Source organism: Bombina bombina, chromosome 9, assembly GCF_027579735.1.
Source record: "Bombina bombina isolate aBomBom1 chromosome 9, aBomBom1.pri, whole genome shotgun sequence".
Taxonomy (NCBI): domain Eukaryota; kingdom Metazoa; phylum Chordata; class Amphibia; order Anura; family Bombinatoridae; genus Bombina; species Bombina bombina.
Genome location: NC_069507.1, coordinates 107,520,070 through 107,546,546, shown reverse-complemented (window position 1 = coordinate 107,546,546; position 26,477 = coordinate 107,520,070). Strand labels below are relative to the sequence as shown.

At 38.1% G+C, this 26,477-nt stretch overlaps 1 protein-coding gene across 1 annotated transcript in view; it reads left to right on the top strand.

Annotated features, from left to right (window-relative positions):
- KNDC1 (kinase non-catalytic C-lobe domain containing 1) overlaps positions 1-26,477 on the top strand; it is a 266,031-nt gene that overhangs the window by 6,804 nt on the left and 232,750 nt on the right. The window contains exons 2-3 of the mRNA XM_053692913.1: positions 4,068-4,266; positions 20,358-20,416. Of these exons, the coding sequence (XP_053548888.1) occupies positions 4,068-4,266; positions 20,358-20,416 (258 nt within the window). The remainder of the gene's footprint in view (positions 1-4,067; positions 4,267-20,357; positions 20,417-26,477) is intronic.

Below are 26,477 nucleotides of genomic sequence, written 5' to 3'. Positions count from 1 at the left end.
ATTCATGGTGCATTGCGCATGCGAGTGCCCACAAGTCAGAATGTGCATTCCGAGATCAACCGATCAGTGCTGCGGCACCATTGGATGAAGGGCTAGCATACATGAACTGCAACTTCAGCCTACATTTATGGGCAGTCATTACGGTGGTTTACAGGGGGAAAACAAAATAATAATTTTATACACTGTAAAGCTTCATTTTAAGGTAAGAACCATTATTTTTTAATCTATGACATCTTAGCTGAGTGATAATGTATTTTAGGGTATGTTCCCAAAGGAAAGATTTCTAACCCTTTAAGTAAAACCCTTTATGTGGTGATTAAATGTTGAATTTAATGTCCCTTTAAGATTAATTTGGACAGACAGAATTTAACGTGTATAGAAAAATCATACATTGCTGATGGCATTCGTATACCCTTTAGTGCTAAGCTATTTCAGTCAGTGATTTGGTACCATTAAAATATTTTTTTTTTTTTCATCAGACTAAACTTTGAGAAAATAACTTTCGTTAGTAGAAATACCAAAATATGAGAAAAGCCACAACACAATATTTGATTAAAAAATAAGTTGAACATTTTCTGTAATGTTTTATAGAGTGTGGTAATTTTCTTTACCGTGCACTCTATAAAAAATTACAGACATTTTTAAAGTTGTTTTTTATGAATTTTATATGGGGCCTTTTTTTCATGTTTTGTGTATTTCTACTAAAGTTATTTTCTAAAATCTTTTAGTCTGCTGAGAATAAATGATTTTTAAGGATACCTCACAAAAAAAAAAAATAGTACTGAATTTGTTTCTAAATACAGGTACACCATTAAAAATACAGAATTCCAAAATCCAGACTTTTTCATTATTTATTTTTTTAATAAAATAATTAAAAATCTCTTTTTTTCCCGTCAGTAAGTGACAATCTTCTCTGCCTGTGTCTTTGTTTTTTTGTTTTTTTTTTCTGTTCTAAAATGCAAATAATCTATAATTATTTAAAACAACTAGTACCTTTTTGATAACAGTACTGTAGTATCTTTCTGATGGTGCTATGTATATAAACATATTAACAATTTATATAAAACTTCATTTAGGCTGTATTATGACTTGTAAATATTACCTAAATGTCAAGATGGTATTTACACTTGGTCCCATCCCCATACCTCACTAATAGGGACTTGGGAGGTTGAGGGGGGCTTTTGCAATTTTATGGGTAGGGTTGTGTCAAAGAGAGTGGGTCATGTGTGGATAGTGGACGGTATTATTGGGGGGGTGTTTGGTTTGTGGGTGTATCTGGACAGTCTATAGCTGGGTCTAAGGGAAATTCTGCATATATGAAATATGGCTGCCTGAGAGGAACAGCGGAGCTCATAACTAGGGACTGTCCCTCTCAAATTAGAAACAGTTTATCTTCTTTCTAAGCTGTCTCATTTTACAGATGCAAATACAAAACTATTCTGAAATCCAAACCCTTTCAGGTCCCAGGCAGTTTGGATAAAGGGATTTATGCTTTTATTTCAAACACATACTTAATGGTTCCACATTTAGTATTAGGTCATGTTCCCAAACACACCACAAATTAGGATTCTATACTTCTGTTATTAAAAAAAAAGTAGGAATAAAATATCTAACAGTAAGAACATTTCAAAATATCCAAAATTCTGACGGACAACTTTCAAATACTAATAAACATAAACTTCTCAAATTAGGTTTTATTATTGTTGTAGTAAGACCCTAAGAAGCAGTCAGTTTAATTAGACCTTTTCAGAGCTATAACAAATAGAAGAAAACACACATTTTAATATTGAATTTAAAGGGGCATTAAATAAAAAACATGCATATCAAAGAACACTACTTAAGTGAGGCCGCGGTCTCCACACATGACCCCCCAGCAAGTGTCTATGGATGCTTGCTGTTAAGCAGTCTTTGGTATAAGCTGCACTAATTCAACTCCTATCTCTGCTATTGAGTATATGGCAACTATGAAGGAGCTAGAAGCTACATTTCGGGAGCTTATGTCAGACTTCGAACGGAAGTTCTGCGAGAGGATCGACAGGATTGTTGCTGTGACACAGTTGAAAGATGGTCTGACCCGCCGCCATACATTGCCTAACTTAGTCGCGGAGGGAGTCTCTACAGAAATGACAGATGCCTTATACCCGCAGACAGCACAGGTGTTTACTTAATCACCTCCAAAGTGGCTTATATATCTTTTTTTCTGTAATTTTTTTGGAATGGGTCCAAGAGCGGTCCTGTTAATACTTCCCCCAATCTTTACTCCTTGTTTTTACTCAAAATCCGTGGTCCAAGAGTCGCCATAAATTCTTTGTTCGGGTATGCCTAACCTCTACCTGTTTGTGTATTCTAGGGGGCTATTTGATTTACTATAAAACCTTGAGGTTTTAGATTTGTTTGTATGTCATCACATTGATATAACCTTACTGATAACAGCCAGTTTAATTTTGATACGTGTTGGTACTGTATGCCTATGTCTTTTATGTATAGTTATCACATAACCAAGAGTATCACAGAATTTGATGCTTCTATATTGTATTGTGTATACACGTATACTATTATACAAGCTCTGTAACGTGTTTTATATTGTCTGACCTTTTTATGTTAACCTCAATAAAAAATAAAATTTAATAAAAAAGAACACTATTTAATTATGTTTTCCACAGGGAAAAAAAGATTAATTAAAACCTTATTTTGAAAATAACAGATTATGTATATTTATGCACAGTTGGTTAAAGGAACAGTTAACACATTGTAATTACAAGACATATCTGTTGTATTGCCATACCATAAAAATATCAGCCAAGTCCAAACTTTTAAAAAAAAAATTAACATCTTGTTTTCCGCAATTGTTTGTCAATATTATTTGAAGGAACCAATCCGAGGCTTCAGTCTGCAGACAGCTTGAATAGTCAAGCTTGTAAAATTAGTATAAAATGCATTGTTTTGCAGTTGTTATCAGTTACATCCAATAAGGGACATATGTAGCTGGGTTTGCCCCAAGCAGGATTCATGTCATGTTCGAAGATTTGGAAAATCCTCCGTTTTTAGAGTTGAATTAAAAAGGAGCCAATTAAATAATGAATTTATATTGCAAAGTTGATTACACATAGCTAAACATCACACACACACACATATATATATATCAGTTTTATTATCAGTTAATTGTAGAGTGCCAACAGATTCTGCAGTGCTAATATATATGTAATGTATATAGTGTATGTATGTGTGTGTGTATATACAGTATATACAGTATATATATTTATCTCAAGGTCTTACTGTCCCTTTTATGGGATAGAATCTCACTGGCTGGATATGGAAAATTCCCACAACTTTATTGGTGGACAGTGACTCACCCCACCTGATTACAAATAAAAAGTATTTTCTTTTTCCAACACATAAATGTCTAAATTTAAAAAAAGGAAAGCTAATAAATTGTAAATGTCCTATTTAGATGCTTCAAATAATACATGACTTTAAAGGAACAGTCAAAATTAAACTTTCATGAATCAGATAGGGCATGCAATTTTAAAAAAGTTTCCACTGTTATTATCAAATTTGCTTTGTTCTTAGTATTCTTTGTTGAAAGCTCATATATGCTTTCTAAGCCCTTGAAGAGCACCACTTTTCTCAGTGCATTTTGACAGTTTTCACAGCTAGACAGTGCTAGTTCATGTATGCCATATTGATAACATTGTGCTCACTCCCATTGAGTTATTTTTGAGTCAGCACTGATTGGCTAAAATGCAAGTCTGACAAAAGAACTGAAATAAGGGGGCAGTCTGCAGAGGCTTAGATACAAGTTAATCACAGAGGTAAAAAGTGTATTAATATATCAGTGTTGGTTATGCAAAACTGGGGAATGGGTAATAAAGGGATTAGCTATCTTTTTAAATACAAATTCTGGAGTAGACTGTCCCTTTAATATCTATATAGTTTTAGACTACAATGCCATATGCACGTCAGGGAAGTCATTTAGTAAAATAGTTATGATGTGATTTTGGATATGAATAAATGCTGTGTATTTAGACATTACAATTCTAATGAATTGCTGTGAAATGTTTTGGCAGGAGAACGTATCCTTGGCTGATATTTTGTCACTACGAGATAACTGTCTTACTGAGCAGGATATTTTGGCTATCTGCCTGGAGTGTTGCTGTTCCTTGAAGAGTATCTCTCATTCAGGCATATTTCAGACGCTCTGTATCACCCCAGACACGCTGGCATTTAACGCCAACGGAAATGTGTGTTTTATGGAGCAGCTTAGTGGTAAGTATTTCATTTTCAGGCTGTATCAAATGATACAAATGTATAATTAATCAACATTTCTGTTATCTCTTGCGCATATTTTACATTCCTTTGATTTTCGCTTAGAAAAAATGTAATATATGATAATGTTAATATAAAATAGATATATATACACTCTCTCTCTCTCTCCTCTCTCTCTCTCTCTCTCTCTCTCTCTCTCTCTCTCTCTCTCTCTCTCTCTCTCTCTCTCCCCCCCCCTCCCTCCCTCTCTCTCTCTCTCTCTCTCTCTCTCTCTCTCTCCCTCTCCCTCTCTCTCTCTCTCTCTCTCTCTCTCTCTCTCTCTCTCTCTCTCTCTATATATATATATATATATATATATATATATGACTAGTTTTCAAACCTTTTCTCAGGCCTCCCCAACAGGCCAGATTTTCAGGATTACATTGGGTGAGAGCAGGTAGAATAAATGTTTACTAATTCGCTGATTATTTCACCTGTGCTCTAGTGCAGATATCTTTAAAAATCTGTCCCGTTAGGGGGGGATGAGAACAGTTTTGAAAACCAGTGCTTTATGGTAAAGTAAATCTCATTAGATTATTTTATCCTAAATTCATTTCACAGCTCTGTAAGTAATTAATCACATTTTCTGGATTTTACTTGTAATTTATCTCAAATGTGTGACGTCACTGGCCCCTCCTTCTACCCCTCTTGCTGCAGCTTTTTTTATATTTATTATAATAAGGTCGGGAAGTTCAGCGAACCAGAAGGCTTACAACTCGCCCCAATAGATTTTAACCCCTTAAGTGTGGGTGACAACACATGGTAATCATCCACACAATGTTTTAACTGCAGATGAGGACCATGTGTAATCATATGGGAGTGGCACTTTCAAAGCTAATTGAGACAAATTTAATAATAGATGTAAGTTGTTTAAAATTGAATGCTCCATCTGAATCATGAAAGAAAAGTTTTGTGTTTCATGTCCCTTTAAGCTATTCAAAGCACAGATTAAGATACATTTATTTAAAGGGACAGTATGCACCTTGTAATTACAATACATTTCTGTTGTGTTCCTATAGAATAACATAGCCAGGTCTTAACATGTTTTGTTTTTTTAAAAATAAAAATCCTTTTTCTCTTGTAAGGTGTATCCAGTCCACGGATCATCCATTACTTGTGGGATATTCTCATTCCCAAAAGGAAGTTGCAAGAGGACACCCACAGCAGAGCTGTAATATAGCTCCTCCCCTAACTGTCATAGCCAGTCATTCTCTTGCAACTCTCAACAAGCAAGGACGTTGTAGGAGAGAGTGGTTAAATATAGCTAGTTTATTTTCTTCAATCAAAAGTTTGTTATTTTTAAATAGTACCGGAGTTGTGCTATTTTATCTCAGGCAGTAAATAGAAGAAGAATCTGCCTGAGGTTTCTATGATCTTAGCAGGTTGTAACTAAGATCCATTGCTGTTCTCACATATGTCTGAGGGGATTACACAGATGAGGTAACTTCAGCGAGAGAATGGCGTGCAGTTTATTCTGCTATCAGGTATGTGCAGTTATAATTTTTTCTAGAGATGGAAAACACTAGAAAATGCTGCTGATACCGGATTAATGTAAGTTAAGCCTGAATACAGTGATTTAATAACGCCTGGTATCATGCTTACTCCCAGGGGTAATACCCTTATGATATTGCAATATAAAACATTTGCTGGCATGTTTAATCGTTTTTATATATGCTTTGGTGATAAAACTTTATTGGGGCCTAGTTTTTTCCACATGGCTGGCTTAAATTTTGACTAGAAACAGTTTCCTGAGGCTTTCCACTGTTGTAGTATAAAAGTTACAGTTGGTGCAGTTAAAATTACAAACTGTGACATCCAGCTTCCCTCAAAGGCGCTCTGAATGCTATAGGACATCTCTAAAGGGCCCAAAGGCTTTCCAAAGTCGTTTATTGGGGAAGGTAGGGCCACAACTTGCTGTGGCAGTTGGTTGTGACTGTTAAAAAACGTCTATTTCGTTTTTTTGATCCGTTTTTTGAACTAAGGGGTTAATCATCCATTTGCAAGTGGGTGCAATGCTCTGTTAGCCTATTATACACACTGTAAAAATTTCGTTTGATTTACTGCATTTTTTCACTGTTTTTCAAATTCTGACAAAATTTGTTTCTCTTAAAGGCACAGTACCGTTTTTTATATTTGCTTGTTAACTTGATTTAAAGTGTTTTCCAAGCTTGCTAGTCTCATTGCTAGTCTGTATAAACATGTCTGACATAGAAGAAACTCCTTGTTTATTATGTTTAAAAGCCATGGTGGAACCCCCTCTTAGAATGTGTACCAAATGTACTGATTTCATTTTATGCAATAAAGATCATTTTCTGTCTTTAAAAAAATTTATCACCAGAGGAATCTGACGAGGGGGAAGTTATGCCGACTAACTTTCCCCACGTGTCAGACCCTTTGACTCCCGCTTAAGGGACTCACGCTCAAATGGCGCCAAGTACATCTAGGGCGCCCATAGCGTTTACTTTACAAGACATGGCGGCAGTCATGGATAATACACTGTCAGCGGTATTAGCCAGACTACCTGAACTTAGAGGTAAGCGAGATAGCTCTGGGGTGAGACAAAATGCAGAGCATACTGACGCTTTAAGAACCATGTCTGATACTGCCTCACAATATGCAGAAGCTGAGGAAAGAGAGCTTCAGTCAGTGGGTGATGTTAATGACTCAGGAAAGATACCTGATTCTAATATTTCTACATTTAAATTTAAGCTTGAACACCTCCGCGTGTTGCTTAGGGAGGTTTTAGCTGCTCTGAATGACTGTGATACCATTGCAGTGCCAGAGAAATTGTGTAGACTGGATAAATACTTTGCAGTGCCGGTGTGTACTGATGTTTTTCCAAATACCTAAAAGGTTTACAGAAATGATTAATAAGGAATGGGATAGACCAGGTGTGCCGTTCTCTTCCCCTCCTATTTTTAGAAAAATGTTTCCAATAGACGCCACCACACGGGACTTATGGCAGACAGTCCCTAAGGTGGAGGGAGCAGTTTCTACTCTAGTAAAGCGTACTACTATCCCTGTCAAGGACAGTTGTGCTTTTTTTTAGATCCAATGGATAAAAAATTAGAGGTTACCTTAAGAAAATATTTATTCAACAAGGTTTTATCCTACAGCCCCTTGCATGCATTGCCCCTGTCACTGCTGCTGCGGCATACTGGTTTGAGTCTCTGGAAGAGGCTTTACAGGTAGCGACTCCATTGGATGACATACTTGGCAAACTTAGAGCACTTAAGCTAGCCAATTCTTTTATTCTGATGCCATTGTTCATTTGACTAAACTAACGGCTAAGAATTCTGGTTTTGCTATACAGGCGCGCAGAGCGCTATGGCTTAGATCATGGTCAGCTGACGTGACTTCAAAATCTAAGCTACTTAACATTCCCTTCAAGGGGCAGACCCTATTCGGGCCTGGTTTGAAGGAGATTATTGCTGATATCACTGGAGGAAAAGGTCATGCCCTTCCTCAGGACAGGTCCAAATCTAGGGCCAAACAGTCTAATTTCCGTGCCTTTCGAAACTTCAAGGCAGGTGCGGCATCAACTTCCTCTAATGCTAAACAAGAGGGAACTTTTGCTCAATCCAAGACGGTCTGGAGACCAATCCAGACCTGGAAAAAGGGGTAAGCAGGCCAAAAAGCCTGCTGCTGCCTCTAAGACAGCATGAAGGAACGGCCCCCTATCCGGTAACGGATCTAGTAGGGGGCAGACTTTCACTCTTCGCCCAGGCGTGGGCAAGAGATGTTCAGGATCCCTGGGCGTTGGAAATTATATCCCAGGGATATCTCCTGGACTTCAAAGCTTCCCCCCCCAAAAGGGAGATTTCACCTTTCACAATTATCTGCAAACCAGATAAAGAGAGAGGCATTCTTACACTGTGTACGAGACCTCCTAGTTATGGGAGTGATCCATCCAGTTCCAAAGGAGGAACAGGGACAGGGTTTTTACTCAAATCTGTTTGTGGTTCCAAAAAAAGAGGGAACCTTCAGACCAATTTTGGATCTAAAGATCTTAAACAAATTCCTCAGAGTTCCATCATTCAAGATGGAAACTATTCGTACCATCCTACCAATGATCCAGGAGGGTCAATATATGACTACAGTGGATCTAAAGGATGCTTATCTTCACATTCCGATACACAAAGATCATCATCGGTTTCTCAGGTTTGCCTTTCTAGACAGGCATTACCAGTTTGTAGCTCTTCCCTTTGGATTAGCTACAGCCCCAAGAATCTTTACAAAGGTTCTAGGGTCGCTTCTGGCGGTCCTAAGGCCGCGGGGCATAGCAGTAGCCCCTTATTTAGACGACATCCTGATACAGGCGTCAAACTTCCAAATTGCCAAGTCTCATACGGACGTAGTACTGGCATTTCTGAGGTCGCATGGGTGGAAAGTGAACGAGGAAAAGAGTTCTCTATCCCCACTCACAAGAGTTTCCTTTCTAGGGACTCTGATAGATTCTGTAGAAATGAAAATTTACCTGACGGAGTCCAGGTTATAAAAGCTTCTAAATTCCTGCCGGGTTCTTCATTCCATTCCGCTCCCTTCAGTGTCTCAGTGTATGGAAGTAATCGGCTTAATGGTAGCGGCAATGGACATAGTGCCGTTTGCACGCTTACATCTCAGACCGCTGCAACTATGCATGCTCAGTCAGTGGAACGGGGATTACACAGATTTGTCCCCTCAACTGAATCTGGACCAAGAGACCAGGGATTCTCTTCTCTGGTGGCTATCTCGGGTCCATCTGTCCAAAGGTATGACCTTTCGCAGGCCAGATTGGACAATTGTAACAACAGATGCCAGCCTTCTAGGTTGGGGTGCAGTCTGGAATTCCCTGAAGGCTCAGGGATCGTGGACTCAGGAGGAGTCTCTCCTTCCAATAAATAGTCTGGAACTAAGAGCGATATTCAATGCTCTTCAGGCTTGGCCTCAGTTAGCAATTCTGAGGTACATCAGATTTCAGTCGGACAACATCACGACTGTAGCTTACATCAACCATCAAGGGGGAACAAGAAGTTCCCTAGCGATGTTAGAAGTTTCAAAAATAATTCGCTATCAGCTATCCATATCCCAGGTGTAGAGAACTGGGAGGCGGATTTTCTAAGTCGTCAGACTTTTCATCCGGGAGAGTGGGAACTCCATCCGGAGGTTTTTGCACAACTGATTCATCGTTGGGGCAAACCAGAACTGGATCTCATGGCGTCTCGCAAGAACGCCAAGATTCCGTGTTGCCGATCCAGGTCCAGGGATCCCAAGGCGAAACTGATAGATGCTCTAGCAGCGCCCTGGTCTTTCAACCTGGCTTATGTGTTTCCACCGTTTCCTCTGCTCCCTCGACTGATTGCCAAGATCAAGCAGGAGAGAGCATCGGTGATTCTGATAGCACCTGCATGGCCACGCAGGACCTGGTATGCAGATCTAGTGGACATGTCATCCTTTCCACCATGGTCTCTGCCTCTGAGACAGGACCTTCTACTTCAGGGTCCTTTCAACCATCCAAATTTAATTTCTCTGAGGCTGACTGCCTGGAGATTGAACGCTTGATTTTATCAAAGCGTGGCTTCTCCGAGTCAGTTATTGATACCTTAATACAGGCACGAAAGCCTGTCACCAGGAAAATTTAACATAAGATATGGCGTAAATATCTTTATTGGTGTGAATCCAAGGGTTACTCATGGAGTAAGGTCAGGATTCCCAGGATATTATCTTTTCTCCAAGAAGGTTTGGAAAAAGGATTGTCAGCTAGTTCCTTAAAGGGACAGATTTCTGCTCTGTCTATTCTTTTGCACAAGCGTCTGGCAGATGTTCCAGACGTTCAGGCATTTTGTCAGGCTTTAGTTAGAATCAAGCCTGTGTTTAAACCTGTTGCTCCACCATGGAGCTTAAATTTGGTTCTTAAGATTCTTCAAGGAGTTCCGTTTGAACCTCTTCATTCCATAGATATCAAACTTTTATCTTGGAAAGTTCTTTTTTTGGTAGCTATTTCCTCGGCTCGTAGAGTTTCTGAGCTATCTGCCTTATAATGTGATTCTCCTTATCTGATTTTTCATACGGATAAGGTAGTCCTGCGTACCAAACCTGGGTTCTTACCTAAGGTGGTATCTAACAAGAATATCAATCAAGAGATTGTTGTTCCATCCTTGTGTCCTAATCCTTCTTCGAAGAAGGAACGTCTATTACACAATCTGGACGTGGTCCGTGCTTTAAAGTTTTACTTACAAGCTACTAAAGATTTTCGTCAAACATCTGCTTTGTTTGTTGTCTACTCTGGACAGAGGAGAGGTCAAAAGGCTTCGGCAACCTCTCTTTCTTTTTGGCTAAGAAGCATAATCCGCTTAGCCTATGAGACTGCTGGACAGCAGCCTCCTGAAAGGATTACAGCTCATTCCACTAGAGCTGTGGCTTCCACTTGGGCCTTTAAAAATGAGGCTTCTGTTGAACAGATTTGCAAGGCGGCGACTTGGTCGTCGCTTCATACTTTTTCAAAATTTTACAAATTTGATACTTTTGCTTCTTCGGAGGCTATATTTGGGAGAAAGGTTTTACAGGCAGTGGTTCCTGCCTTGTCCCTCCCTTCATCCGTGTACTTTAGCTTTGGTATTGGTATCCCACAAGTAATGGATGATCTGTGGACTGGATACACCTTACAAGAGAAAACACAATTTATGCTTACCTGATAAATTTATTTCTCTTGTGGTGTATCCAGTCCATGGCCCGCCCTGTCATTTTAAGGCAGGTAATTGTTAAATTTAAACTACAGTAACCACTGCACCCTATGGTTCCTCCTTTCTCGGCTTGTTTTCGGTCGAATGACTGGCTATGACAGTTAGGGGAGGAGCTATATTACAGCTCTGCTGTGGGTGTCCTCTTGCAACTTCCTGTTGGGAATGAGAATATCCCACAAGTAATGGATGATCCGTGGACTGGATACACCACAAGAGAAATAAATTTATCAGGTAAGCATAAATTGTGTTTTTCTGCAATTATTCTTCAGTAGCCAAATGCCACTCACCATTTACCATATTTGGAGGAGCCAATCGGGTTTTATTCAACAGATTACCAGACTAGCCACTGTCATACAGTTAGTATAAAATATAGTGAGTTGCAGTTGTTATCAGTTAAAGCCAATGAGGGATAGATATCTAGCAGGGTTATCCTTGAGAACTCAGCAAAGTGCATTTTAAGTTCCAAGTATTAGAAATTGCTTACTTTTCAAAGCTAAATTACATGAAAAGGTGGCAAAATAAATCTTAAAAAAAATATATTGCAAAGTAGTTTCATTGTGCAAAAATAAACAAAAAAGAAAGATATTGGGCGCCCTAGCTCAAATGTGATGAAAAGATGTAACCCAGTTACTAGAATTTTGAACACGATGGTGTGTAACTGGGCAAATTTAAAATAAAAAAATATAATACCAGAATAGTAATAATAATGATAATACAAACAATACAGTATTATAAAGTCCCATATATCTCTATAGGTGAAATATGGAGTCCAAAAATGGAATTTCAATTGAAACTGTCCATACCCAGGCTGCTCTCTGTGGGGGGATCGATGGTCCGAATCCCAAAATCAGTAATCTGTAGAAGATGAAGAAAAACAGAAGCGCCACATGGCCTAGTATTGCATGCACTTTTGTAATAAAGTGTGAAGAAATATAGGAAAATCACTCACATTTGAGAAAGCACCCCTCTTGGTGTAAATATAGCAGGCTGGAATCTCGCAGTCATCCAGCAGACTGACCTCTCGCAATTCAACAGCAGCAGTGGAGTGGATACTTACAAACGTATCCCAAACGTCTGCTTTTCCATTCAGGATAATGGAAGGTCAGCAACGAATAGTTGGCAGCAAGTAGTAAGATCAAAACTTACTTTAATAAAACATATAAAATCAGCAACGCGTTTCTCAGATAAAACAGAGCTGTTTCATCAGGCATAATAAGCTTCTGTTGAATTGCGAGAGGTCAGTCTGCTGGATGACTACGAGATTCCAGCCTGCTATATTTGCACCAAGAGAGGTGTTTTTTCAAATGTGAGTGATTTTCCTATATTTCTTCACACTTTATTACAAAAGTACATGCAATACTAGGCCATGTGGCGCTTTTGTTTTCCGTCATCTTCTACAGATGCAAAAATAAACATTTGATATGCAAATCTCAAAGTGTTTACTGTCCCTTTAATGATACTTTGTGTAGCAAACATTTAAAAAAAAATATTAGCTTATTTTAGTTTAAAGGGACATTAAACACTAAATAAATGCTAGATAGAATGATGTTTTCAAAGAAAAGATAAGTCTGAGAATAACATGTAGATGTATTTTTTAAAGTTTCATTAGCTGTTTAAATATTGACACAATAAGTGTAACGTTTTAGTGTCTATTAAAGGGCCATAATACCCAAATGTTTAAACACTTTAAAGTGCTGCAGCATAGCTGTAAAAAGCTGACTAGAAAATATCACCTGAACATCTCTATGTAAAAAAGAAAGATATTTTACCTCAAAAGTTCCTCAGTAGCCACCTCCCATTGTAAAGGATTTCTAAGCAGCATTTTAGTGTGTATGTCCTGGGACAGCTGAAAGGATGAGCCCCGTGAACTCTCATATTGTTTCACCAATCAGGTAAAGGAAGCTTACTATGAAATCTCATGAGAGTTAAGTCAAATCTCATGAGATCACAGTAAGAGTTCATGACCTCAGCACTGATGATGCTGATTGGCTGCTGTTCATTTCTTCATTTTTTTATTTTTTACCTGCAGCTGGGAGCAGGTGAAGTATAACTTTTTACACAGAACTTACTCTGCTGAGCTGAGGAAATTGTGAGGTAAAATATCTTCCTTTTTTACATAGAGATGCTCAGGTGATATTTTCCTGTCAGCTTTTTATAGTTATACTGCATCAGTTTCAAGTTATTTAGCATATGAGTATTATGTCCCTTTAAACAATGGAGCTGCCATGTTGTAACTTAGGTTACCGTCTCTGCTGTGGCCAATTAGGGACAGTTATAAATAGGTCACTAGAGTGTGCAGCCATTGGCTGTGTGGAATATAAGTGTTCTGCGCTTTCATTTTTATCAGGAACTGAAAAGCTCACAATTTCAGAATGGAATTACAGGAAAAGGGGACAAAATAAATAATGAAAGTATATTGCTGAGTTTTTTTTATATATACAATTTATAATTTTATATTACCATCTCAAAGTGTTTAATGTCCCTTTAAAGGGACAGTCTAGATCAAATAGAGAGAGACCTAGAACATTTTAAGAATTTACCTATTTCATTAAACGGGAGAAATGAATACATTTAATTAAAATGAATGTCTTATCAAAACTATTATATTTGATGCAAATGCTTCCTTTTTATTGGTTAAAAAAGAACTTAAGAAAATAAGTATAGTTTTAGGGAATTTTTATGGAAGAGTAATAAACCACGTATAAGTCTTAACAAATTGTATTTACCATATCTTAGAGGATTGGGTCTAACAAACATGAAATATTATAATTGGGCCTGTTTAATTAAAATAATTTTTGAATGGCTAATAGGGAATGAAAAAGGATTAGGTATAGAATTGGAAAAAGCAGAAGTATTTCCATATAGTCTGACTTATTTATTACATACATTAGCACAAAAACTGTTTAAGGATATTAAAGTTTTTGTATAAAGACATTATATCTTTCTGGAAAACGATATACAGGTAGCCCTCAGTTTACGCCGGGGTTAGGTTCCAGGAGGAATGGTTGTAAATGGAAACAGTTGTAAATTGAAACCCAGTTTATAATGTAAGTCAATGGGAAGTGAGGGGGTTAAGTTCCAGGCCCCTCTCAAAATTGTCATAAGTACCACCTAATACATTATTTTTTTAAAGCTTTGAAATGAAGACTTTAAATGCTAAACAGCATTATAAACCTAATAATATAGATTGTATCATCATCAAACTAAGTTTAATGAACAAAAACATTTGCTAACGGCACCTAATTAAATAATCACACAACAGACTGCATAATCATCAAACTAAGTTTAATAAACAAAAACGTTTTTTTACTTGCATTTTTCTGCAATCAGTTCTCTGCATTGTTAGCATATTAGATAATATTGGGTCTGCACCTATTCTATGCATTTCAATCTGCAGTGATTAAGCAGTTAGGCACCCTCACCTCAAGCAGCTGGACAGGAAGATAATAGGGAAGTGGCTGCTAAAACTTGTTGCTGGATAGCTAATGTCTGCTCTGTGTACACAGATCAATTTCAGGCTGTTTCGTTGCATATCTTTGCTGCAAAACAAGCGGACAGCTCCACCTACTGGCTATTTTAATTAGTGCACTTTGCTTTCCAAAGCTTTTCAATAGCAGTCACATGACTGAAAAAAAAGGTTGTTATTCTGAAATGGCGCAAATTGAACCGGCATAAACTGAGGGCCACCTGTAAAAGGTGTTTAAAATTTTCACATAACCATACATTTTGCCTATCCCTAAAGGGACAGTCAAGTCCAAAAAAAAACTTTCATGATTTAAATAGGTAATGTAATTTTAAACAACTTTCCAATTTACTTTTATCACCAATTTTACTTTGTTCTTTTGGTATTCTTAGTTGAAAGATAATTCTAGGAGGTTCATATGCTAATTTATTAGACCTTAAAGACTGACTCTAATCGGAATGCATTTTGACCACTAAAGGGCATTAGTTCATGTGTTTCATATAGATAACATTGAGCTTATGCACGTGAAGTTACCCTGGAGTGAGCACTGATTGGCTAAAAAGCAAGTCTGTCAAAAGAACTGAAATAAGGGGGCAGTTTGCAGAGTCTTAAATACAAGGTAATCACAGAGGTGAAAAGTGTATTAGTATAACTGTGTTGGTTATGCAAAACTGGGGAATTGATAATAAAGGGATTATCTTTCTTTTTAAAAATTCTGATGTTGACTGTCCCTTTAAAAGGAAATTTAGATTTTGCAGCAGGAAACATTTATGAAGTATTTAATAGATGGGAAATAGATGTGCCTTAGAAATATTGGGAATTTTGTTAATAAAGTTGAAAGAAAAATAATCTCTTTTGATCAAATTCGATATCAATATAATATTATGGAAAAAGATAAATGAACCTACTTTCAGATTAAATACTACATTGAGGAAGTTATTAGGAACAATCCTAATATTTGGGAAGACTCTCCAATAAATAGGATATATGTCACACTTACTTCAGGAGATTCGGGTAATTTATAAAGATGATTTAACTCCTTAGCAAGTGTAACGGTAATATAGCAAATCATTGTTTAAAATATTGCTTTTCCAAGCATATTTTATCCATTATATTTGGTGTTGTCCAAAAATAAAAAGGATTTGGGTAACTATTTATTGAATAAAATATTAAAATGTAAGATCAATGTTACCGGGGAAAGTATAATATTTTTTTAACAAGATTATTAGTGAACAGGGAAATAAAGCCCTGATCATGATGATTTTGTTATTAATAAGGAAATGCATATTTGAAAGGTGGATTTAAATAAAATGCCAAACAATAAAACAACATAAAAATGAGATATGGGTTCAGCTTATAAAAGAAATGTGTGATGTTAAGGAAGATCCGGATAATAGGATAAAGAGATTTATGATATGTTGGGGTACTTATATTAAAACTTTAGATTTAAACATGCAAAAATGTATTGTTAATCAATTTAAGAATGCATCTCATATTTTAAATATAAGAAATAAGGGTGAATGGTTATTTATATGATTGGCTTATAAGAAGAAAATGACTGGGGTAGTGGTGGGGAGGAGAAAGTGAGAGTGAGGAAGGAATTTTTTTTTCTCCTCTCTCCTATGGATAAGATATTGGGGCCTATTTATGATGGTGCGAGCTGACATGATCCGATATTGCGGATCATGTCCGCTGCACATCGATAAATGCTGACAGCATACGCTCTCGGCATTTATCATTGCACCAGCAGTTCTTGTGAACTGCTGGTGCAATATCGCCCCCTGCAGATTTGCCTTGGCTGCTAGCAGGGGGTGTAAATCAACCCAATCGTATTCGATCAGGTTGATTTCAGTCGATTTCTGTTCGCCGCATCAGAGCAGGCGGACAGGTTATGGAGCAGCGGTCTTTAGACCGCTGCTTCATAACTTCTGTTTCCGGTGAGACTGAAGGCTCGCCGGAAACACGGAGCATCAAGCTTCATACGGAGCTTGATAAATATGCCCCTTAGTCCTTGAATATTTTTTAACTGCACAATTTTTTTTTAAATTTATTTCCCCCCTCTAAATCACTTATGAACAATAAGATATTGTCCCTGAGTATTTCTTGACTTCATGGTTTTTTTTCCCCTCGCCTATGGACAATAAGATACTGTCTCTGAGTATTTTTTTTATACTTTGACTGCATGTTTTTATTTATTTCCTCACCTAATAAGATATTGTCTTCAAGTATTTCTTGATTGCACACGTTTTGTTTTTTTAATTTCTTTCTCCTTCTCTTCTTTTTCCCTCCTCACCTCCTCCGCCAACCAAATTGTTTGCGTACATATGTAAAAAGAATAGTCTTGATAGATCCATTCATATTTTGGTGGCCCAAAAAAATAAAAATAAATAGTGTCTTGTGTCAATAATGTATTATGATTAAAAAAGATATGTTGGGACAACATTAGGGCCAATGATATAGCAGTCTGAGGTCATATCAGAAATATTAATGAGTGAAATAGAGACAGTAAAGTTAAAATTAAACTTTTATGATTCAGATAGAACATGCAATTTTAAACAACTTTCCAATCTACTTCTATTATTTAATTTGCTTTGTTCTTTTGGTATCTTTTGTTGATGAGCATACTTAGGGCTAGATTATGAGTGGAGAGGTATTTTGTGCACCTCGGGTTACGGGCATATTACAAGTTGAAAGTAAAAAGTTTTCGCATGAGCGCTAACCCAACGCACACAAAAAGCCAAACTTCAAATATTGTGACTGTGTTAACATAATCTTCATAGATTTCAATGGGGCGCGAAAAGTAGGAAAAAACTAAACTGCTACTCGAATGCATATCTGATCGCGTTTAACCAAGTGCGCTAACCCAACATGAAATCTGAATATTTCTTATTCCAATGTTCTTCACATAGAAGAATATGTTCTATATATTCATAAATAAAAAATATATATCTTATGTTTTTTTGGGTATATATATATATATATATATATATATATATATATAAAATCTATACACACACACACTATATATATATATATATATATATATATATATATATATATATATATATATATATATATATAGTATATAGTATCCCACAAAAGTGAGTACACACCCCTCATATTTTTGTAAATATTTTATTATATCTTTTCATGTGACAACACTGAAGAAATGACACTTTGCTACAATGTAAAGTAGTGAGTGTACAGCCTGTATAACAGTGTAAATTTGCTGTCCCCTCAAAATAACTCAACACACAGCCAATAATGTCTAAACCGTTGGCAACAAAAGTGAGTACACCCCTAAGTGGAAATGTCCAAATTCGGCCCAAAGTGTCAATATTTTGTGTGGCCATCATTATTTTTCAGCACTGCCTTAACCCCCTTGGGCATGGAGTTCACCAGCGCTTCACAAGTTGCCACTGGAGTCCTCTTCCACTCCTCCATGATGAAATCACGGAGCTGGTGGATGTTAGAGACCTTGCGCTCCCCCACCTTTCCTTTGAGGATGTCCTACAGATGCTCAATAGGGTTTAGGTCTGGAGACATGCTTGGCCAGTCCATCACCTTTACCCTCAGCTTCTTTAGCAAGGCAGTGGTCATCTTGGAGGTGTGTTTGGGGTCGTTATCATGTTGGAATACTGCCCTGCGGCCCAGTCTCCGAAGTGAGGGGATCATGCTCTGCTTCAGTATGTAACAGTACATGTTGGCATTCATGGTTCCCTCAATGAACTGTAGCTCCCCAGTGCCGGCAGCACTCATGCAAGCCCAGACCATGACACTCCCACCACCATGCTTCACTGTAGGCAAGACACACTTGTCTTTGTACTCCTCACATGGTTGCCGACACACACGCTTGACACCATCTGAACCAAATAAGTTTATATATTTAATATAAGAAGTATGCGCAGAGTTTATCTTGGTCTCATCAGACCACAAGACATGGTTCCAGTAATCCATGTCCTTAGGCTGCTTGTCTTCAGTAAACTGCGGGCTTTCTTGTGGATCATCTGTAGAAGAGGCTTCCTTCTGGGACGACAGCAATGCAGAACAATTTGATGCAGTGTGCAGCGTATGGTCTGAGCACTGACAGGCTGACCCCCCACCGCTTCAACCTCTGCAGCAATGCTGGCAGCACTCATACGTCTATTTCCCAAAGACAACCTCTGTATATGACCCTGAGCACGTGCACTCAACTTCTTTGGTCGACCATGGTGAGGCCTGTTCTGAGTGGAACCTGTCCTGTTAAACCGCTATATGGTCTTGACACCAGGGAGGGAAAATGTCTTATTGGGCCCAATTTGAACATTTCCACTTAGAGGTGTTCTCACTTTTGTTGCCAACGGTTTAGACATTAATGGCTGTGTGTTGAGTTATTTTGAGGGGACAGCAAATTTACACTGTTATACAGGCTGTACACTCACTACTTTGCATTGTAGCAAAGTGTCATTTATTCAGTGTTGTCACATGAAAAGATATAATAAAATATTTACAAAAATGTGAGGGGTGTACTCACTTTTGTGGGATACTGTGTGTATGTATATAATTAGATACCTCATGTGATTGGCTCACCCATGTGCATTGCTATTTCTTCAACAAAGGATATCTAAAGAATGAAGGCGTATCCTAGCCACTGCCTCACCAGCCTCTGATGTCACTGCACGTCACTAGTGTATATATATATATATTATATATATATATATATATATATATATATATATATATATATATATATATCCAAATGAAACAGCAACATACCAGGATTTTTATCAAACAGTAGTCAAATTTATTATCAATAAATTTGACTACTGTTTGATGAAAATCCTGGTATGTTGCTGTTTCATTTTGATGTAAATTACGAGCTGAACTTCCAGGTAGTTGACAACAGGAGGGCGGATTAACGATTTGGGTCTGTGTTTGTCCGAAGCTGTCATTGCAGTAGAGACTGCAGCAAGAGACAAACATACCTGACCTGGCCGTAAGGTAGTGTGAGGATCAGACAGCAGAGAGGGTGGGTGGGAGCGTGGTTGAACGAGAGTGGCGTGGCCGGGCGGAGCGTGTGTGTAGTGGGGGTGTGGTCGGGCGAGAGAGGACATGACAGGGGCGTGGCCAGGCGGTTGGGGTCGCTACACTGCAGAAAATGGCCCATGTACACAGGCTTTAGGACTAATATGTGTATATATATATATATATATATAATACTTAGAACATATTCCCCTATGTAAAGAACATTGGAATGTGAAATATTTACAGTAAAAACATAGTTAAAGGGATAGTCTAGTCTATTCAGATAGAGCATGCAACTTTCTAAAATACTATTATCAATTCCTATTATCAATTTTTCTTCATTCTCGTGGTATCTTTATTTGAAAAAGCAAGAATTTAAACTTAGGAGCCGGCCCATTGTTGGTTCAGCACCTGGGTAGCACTTGCTGATTGGTGCCTAAATTCCACACAACCATTGGCTCGGGGCTGGAGCCGGGAAAGGGGGGCGTGTTGCGGGAGCTGGCGGGGGGGGGGGGGGCGCTGCACTGCAGAAAAAAAAAATGTTGAGAGCGGCAGGGAGGGAGAGGGGATCCAAGTGGATGGGGATTTTGGCCAATGTACACGGGCTGTAGGACTAGTTGTTATATATTTGTTTATCATACATGTGATACATATCGTTATAAAAATATGTAAATAGGTATAAATATATTTAGGCTGATTAGATAGCTAGCTATATAAAGATAGAAAGATAAAACACTTTTTTCTTTTTGTGCACTGAAATGTCATTTCTTAATTCTGAACTATTTCTAAAATGTAACACATGTACTGTACTACAAAGAATTCATTGAGTCAATTACTGCTGTGTGCTGACACTTTTCTTTTAGATGATCCTGAAGGTGCGTTTGTACCGCCAGAGTTTGATCTGACTGGTAACACATTAGAGGTAGGTTTTTTTTTTCTTTATATTTGTAAGGATATTGTGTGATTGCTTTTTTATGTACAGCAATGGAAGACAATGACATTCACATTACAACATAATGTCTTAGTCAATTCAGTTTTATTTGATAATAGTCATAATTTACAAACGAGTTAGGAAGAAAACTTAATGCCACAATTTAATTTTCAATTTTATAATTGCATGATCAGTATACTATTGGTAATTTTAATGTTTAAAGGACATGTTAATAAAATAGTGCTAATTCACTAGAGAATTTTATTATCAAAGTCAAGTCCAAAATAAACTTTCATGATTCAAATAGGGCATGTCATTTTAACCAACTTTCCAATTTACTTTTATCACCAATTTGCTTTGTTGTCTTGGTATTCTTAGTTGAAAGCTAAACCTAGGAGGTTCATATGCTAATTTCTTAGACCTTAAAGGCCGTCTCTAATCTGAATGCATTTTGACAGTTTTTCACCACTAGAGGGCATTAGTTCATGTGTTTCATATAGATAACATTGAGCTCATGCACGTGAAGTTACCTAGGAGTGAGCACTGATTGGCTAAAATGCAAGTCTGTCAAAAGAACTGAAATAAGGGTCAGTTTGCAGAGGCTTAGATACAAGGTAATTACAGAGGTAAACCGTGTATTATTATAACAGTGTTGGTTATGCAAAACTGAGGAATGGGTAATAAAGGGATTATCTATCTTTATAAACAACAAATATTCTGGTGTTGACTGTTCCTTTAAATTACTGCTCTTTCGTAACTATCAGATTGATCACAATTGATCATTTATCTGCATGTTAACGACTATAGATGAGCCCAATTCCATGTAATTAAGATCACAGTCAGCCATTTTCCTTGTTTATTTTGGCACTGTTTTACATTATCAGTTCAGTGAAAAATGGTTCCATATTTACATATGCCAGACTTGTTTTACAGATCAAAATCCTTATTAAATTCCTCAGATTTTTTTAAAAAAAATTGTAAACACCCATACATCAACCTTTCCCATAATACATAATACATCATAATTTCCCTTGTTCCAAACATTTAGAGAGAAACACATTTATATCTTGTTTTGGCACACAACAGGTTAACTTTGCACATGTTAGTACTTATTAGCATCACTACACACTATTATTAAAAGGGCTTAATAAACATACGTGCCCTTCAGTCTACTCAGAGTGTGGCGTTTCCCTTTAGTGACAGAATCCTGTTTCAGAAAAACGATGCACAGATGTGTGGCAATTAATATAAAAAAAAATAAACTTTTGTCAAGTAATTAATAAAAAAAAAGACTTGGAAAAAGACCTAGCAATAGACCTTACGTGTTTCACACTTCAATTGGCACTTAATCATAGCATGTTGATACATTACATCACTTACTTTAAATAGGCATTTAACAATGATGTAATTTAACCCTATATTTACTTCTTTTTAAAACCATATCCATCACACTATCCATGATTTATAAGCTTGCTGGTAACACACTGAGCTATACCAGAGATCAATCCCATATCAATAGTGTCACGGATACCAGGCTGCCAAGGCTACCTCTGTCAGCCGTAAAGGACCAGCCCAGGATTCAACCCAACTGCTAGCGTGAAAAGTAAAAAACACATGCTAGCACACTGAGAAATATCCAGGACGTGACCCACACAGGATTGAAGAAAACAAATGTCCCTTTAAGCAGGTTAGCAAATAAACAGGGATTCCATCTTGTAGATCTGGATAAAACAAATGACCCTTTAAGCAGGTTAAACAGAGATTCCTTTAGCAGGTTTGGATAAAGCAAATGTCCCTTTAAGCAGGTTAGCAAATAAACAGTGATTCCCTCTTGTAGATCTGGATAAAACAAATGACCCTTCAAGCAGGTTAAACAGAGATTCCTTTTAGCAGGTTTGGAAAAAGCAAATGTCCCTTTAAGCAGGTTAGAAAACAAACAGAGATTCCTTTTGCAGGTTTGGATAAAGCAAATGTCCCTTTAAGCAGGTTAGAAAACAAGCAGAGATTCCTTTTGCAGGTTTGGATAAAGCAAATGTCCCTTTAAGCAGGTTAATGAGCAAACAGAAAGGTCTTCCTCTTATTAGATTTGAATAAAGCAAATGTCCCTTTATGCAGATTAGCAAACAAACAGATATTCCTTTTAGCAGGTTTAAATAAAGCAATTGTCCTTATATGCAGGTAGCAAACAAACAGGTATTCCTTATAGTAGGATTAAATAAAGCAATTGTCCTTATATGCAGGTTAGCAAACAAACAGGTATTCCTTTTAGCAGGATTAAATAAAGCAAAAGTCCTTATATGCAGGTTAGCAGACAAACAGATATTCCTTTTAGCAGATTTGTTATAGCAAATATCCCCAAAAGCAGGTTAGCAAACAGAAAGAATATTCAGGCAAGGTGATTCTGGCATAAACGAATTTACTCACTCAGGTCCGGTCCGGAAGGTAGGTAGGAGATAAGACAAACGGGCGCCAATTCAGATCTCCCGCCGAGATTTGAAGGCAGGGAGACTCTGACGTCAGGAGGAGAGTCAGATACCGCGTCACGTTGCTAGGCAACGTGACGTGATACAGAGGGGATCTGTGAGCCGCGGCGACACGGCAATGAGCGGATCCAATTCATGACAACCTCCTCCCATACTGTGGATTGTTGTGTTTCCCCCAGCTCCCCTTTTCATTGTTACTAGGATTACACATCGCCCAGAAAGATCTGATCGCTGCCCACTGGCCCTTTCCTGACCCAGTCGGGATCTTATGCAACTACTTGCTGTTTGTGCTCACTAGGGATCCCCGCTGAACTTTGACCTAGGTCGCTCCGGAGGCCCTTTGTCCCAGAGCTCCGCTCTTTTGGGGATTTGTACAACCTTTGAGGAGCAAGAGTTGGGGTGCTTGTGCCAGGTGGAGCTCACTCCGGAACCCGGGGTTTCAGACCCCTCTCCACCTCTGGATGACACTGCGTACCCTTTGACTAACTGCTGCTCCAGCTCCCAGCGATTGATCATGTTGCTTTTTGGACTGGGACATCTCGGGGGCCCGGAGCTTTCCAGTGGTACCCGGGAATAGCCGCCACTCCCTTGGGATCCCCCCCCCCCCGAAACCGTAACCTAGCTATTGTGGGATCCCTATGTGACTATTGTTCCTATGGAGGCGCCAGCCTGTCTGGAGGGGCAAGAATCTCTGGATCAGTTAAGGCTCTTATCAAGATGGCAAGTGTGTATATAAGCTGTGCGTTTGCCCCAATAAAGTCTGTTCGTGTTTCACCTTAATACTGGTCTTGTCTGGTTATTAGGGTGGGCTCTTGCTAAAATCACTTTTCCCGCTCTACAGCTATAGGTTCCAGGTGCAGGAAGGATCCTTTGACGGAGATACATAGTCGAGGTATCCAGAGTCCGTCACAAATAGCTTATACGTTTTGCAGTATATTTCAATGGTGTACTAATTCTCCATACTGAACAACACATTATAACTTAAAGGGACATGAAACCCCAATTTTTTATTTAATAATTCAGATAGAGAATGCAAGAACAGTTATAATTAAAATCATCCTCCTCAGCTAAGGGAAATTATTCATAAACACAGGACCCCCTTCTGGCAAAATAGCAGAAGATGTGTCCTTTATTCTCAAATTGGAGCACATACATGCTCTATTGCAGGAAGTTTTTACAGTGTCTGAGCTAAATAGCAAGAAATGGAACAAACCAGATATTCCCTTTCTTCCCTTTGTCAAATTAAAAAAGATGTTTCCTTTATCCTCTGAAAAATTGGTGGCATTGGATACTATTCCAAAGATAGATGGTACTATTTCCACTTTGGCTAGGCAGACTACTATTCCTTTAGAGGGCAGTACCTCTTAAGGATCAGATGGACAGAAAACTTTAAGGTTTCCTCAGGAGATCCTTTCAGCTGGCAGGCTATATGTTTTGTCCAGCTGTTAGTGTAGTCTGCATATCTGCAGCTACTGCAGTATAGTGTGACAACATTTCTGACCTTATTTGCCTAGAAGCTTCCCTTGATGAAATTCAGGATAGCTTGAGGTTGGTCAAGACTGTAAAACATTTGATTTGAGATGCAGCTGTTGAAATAATTTGCATTCATGTAAAAGGTATTGCTATGACTGTTGTGGCTAGAAGAGTCTCATGGTCTGCTGATATAGTATGTAAAGCAGATTACTTTCCCTCCTATTTCAAGAAAATATCTTGTTTGGACCTGGGCTGGACTGATATCATTGCTACAGTCACTAGAGTTAAAGGAGGCTTCCTGCTGCAAGACAAAAAAGGCTAAGGGCAGGGTTAAGTCCGCTAGACGACTTTACTCCTTTTGTCATTTCAAGATGCAAAGATCCTCCTCTTCAGTGTCTCAGAAGTCAGATACCTCCAAGTCCACTTGGAAGCCTGGTTCCTCTTGGTTTAAGTCCAAACAAACCAAAAAAAAAAAGCGGAAGCCCTTTTCTCTCCTTTAAACTCTTCTTCCTCCACTGCTTCAATGCATGGAAGTAGTAGGTCTCATGGTAGCGGCTTCAGATGCCATTCCTTTTTGCCAGATTCCATTTACGTTCTTTGCAGCTTTAAATGTTGCAACAGTGGAATATAGATTACAACAGTCTGTCTCAGAAGGTCTCTTTAGACTTCAAGACAAGACATTCACTAACTTGTTGGCAGACTCACCAGTCATTTATTTAGGGAGCCTCATTTCTCTGAATGGGGTAGTAATTACAGCAGACGCCAACTTGCTGGGTTTGGTTGCAGTCTGTGGAGGCAAGGTTACTTATCAACATCTCAGAGCTCTGTGCAATCTGCAGGGCTCTCCAGAGTTGTCCCCTGTTAATACAGGAGTCTTTTCTGAGTTTTTAAGTTAGACTATGTCACAGTAGTGGCTTACATCAATCACCAAGGTAATACTCAAAGTACCTTAGCAATAAAAGAGGTAGCTTGCATTTTGAATTGGGCAGAACACCAGAATTACATGATTTCAACTATTTAACATTTTGATCAAGGATAATTAGGAAGTGGACTTCCTCAATCATCAGTACCTTCACCCCAGGGAATATTTTTTTAATCAGGAGGTATTTGACCAGATTGTGAATCATTGGGGAAGGCCAGATATAGACCTCATGGCTTCTTGCTTGACTTAGAAGCTACCCCAGTGTTGTGGGAGATCTTGACATCCACATGCGACTCAATTAGATGCACTAGTAAATTCCTGGTCATTTAATCTAATTTACTTCTTTCCTCCTTTTGCTTTTACTATCCAGGATAATAGCCAGGGTAAAACAGGAAAGGGCCTCCGTGATTCTAATTCCTCTTGCAGGGCTTGTTATGTAAAGCTGTTACAATTGTCCTGAAGCTAGCATTAGTGTCTTTCTCTCAGGAAGGACCTTCTCTCTCAAGGTCCCTTCTTCCATCAAGTTCACAAATCTCTCAATTTGACTGCATGGCGATTGAACTAAGGGTGGCCACCTTTTCTGAGAAAAAAATACTGGCCCTGCTCATTTGCATAAATGTGCATAAATAATTATAAAGCATAATTTAGGAACTAAGGCTGCTAGGACTGATATTAAATAATAATTGTTTTACGATTAGATTCTAACATGCTTAGAAGTAGTTTCTCCATGATATCACCTAATTTCTATACTTAATTTTCAACTTTGACCTGAGTCTAAAAAATACTGGCCATCCTGGTAGTGAGTAGTAACCCTAACAATACTAATAATGAGCCAGTTTAGATCCTTTAGAGAGACATACAGACTTGCATTTATGGTTTTGGATCACAACAGGTTAATTGTACATGTTATGTATTAAAAAGGTTTGTGTTTTTCTTTTTATTAAAGGGCCATAATACCCAAATGTTTAAACACTTAAAAGTGATGCAGCATAGCTGTAAAAAGCTGACTAGAAAATATCACCTGAACATCTCTATGTAAAAAAGAAAGATATTTTACCTCAAAAGTTTCTCAGTAGCCACATCCCATTGTAAAGGACTTCTAAGCAACAAATCAGTATGTCTGTCCTGGGACAGCCGAAGGATTGAGCCTCGTGCACTCTCATGTTATTTCCCT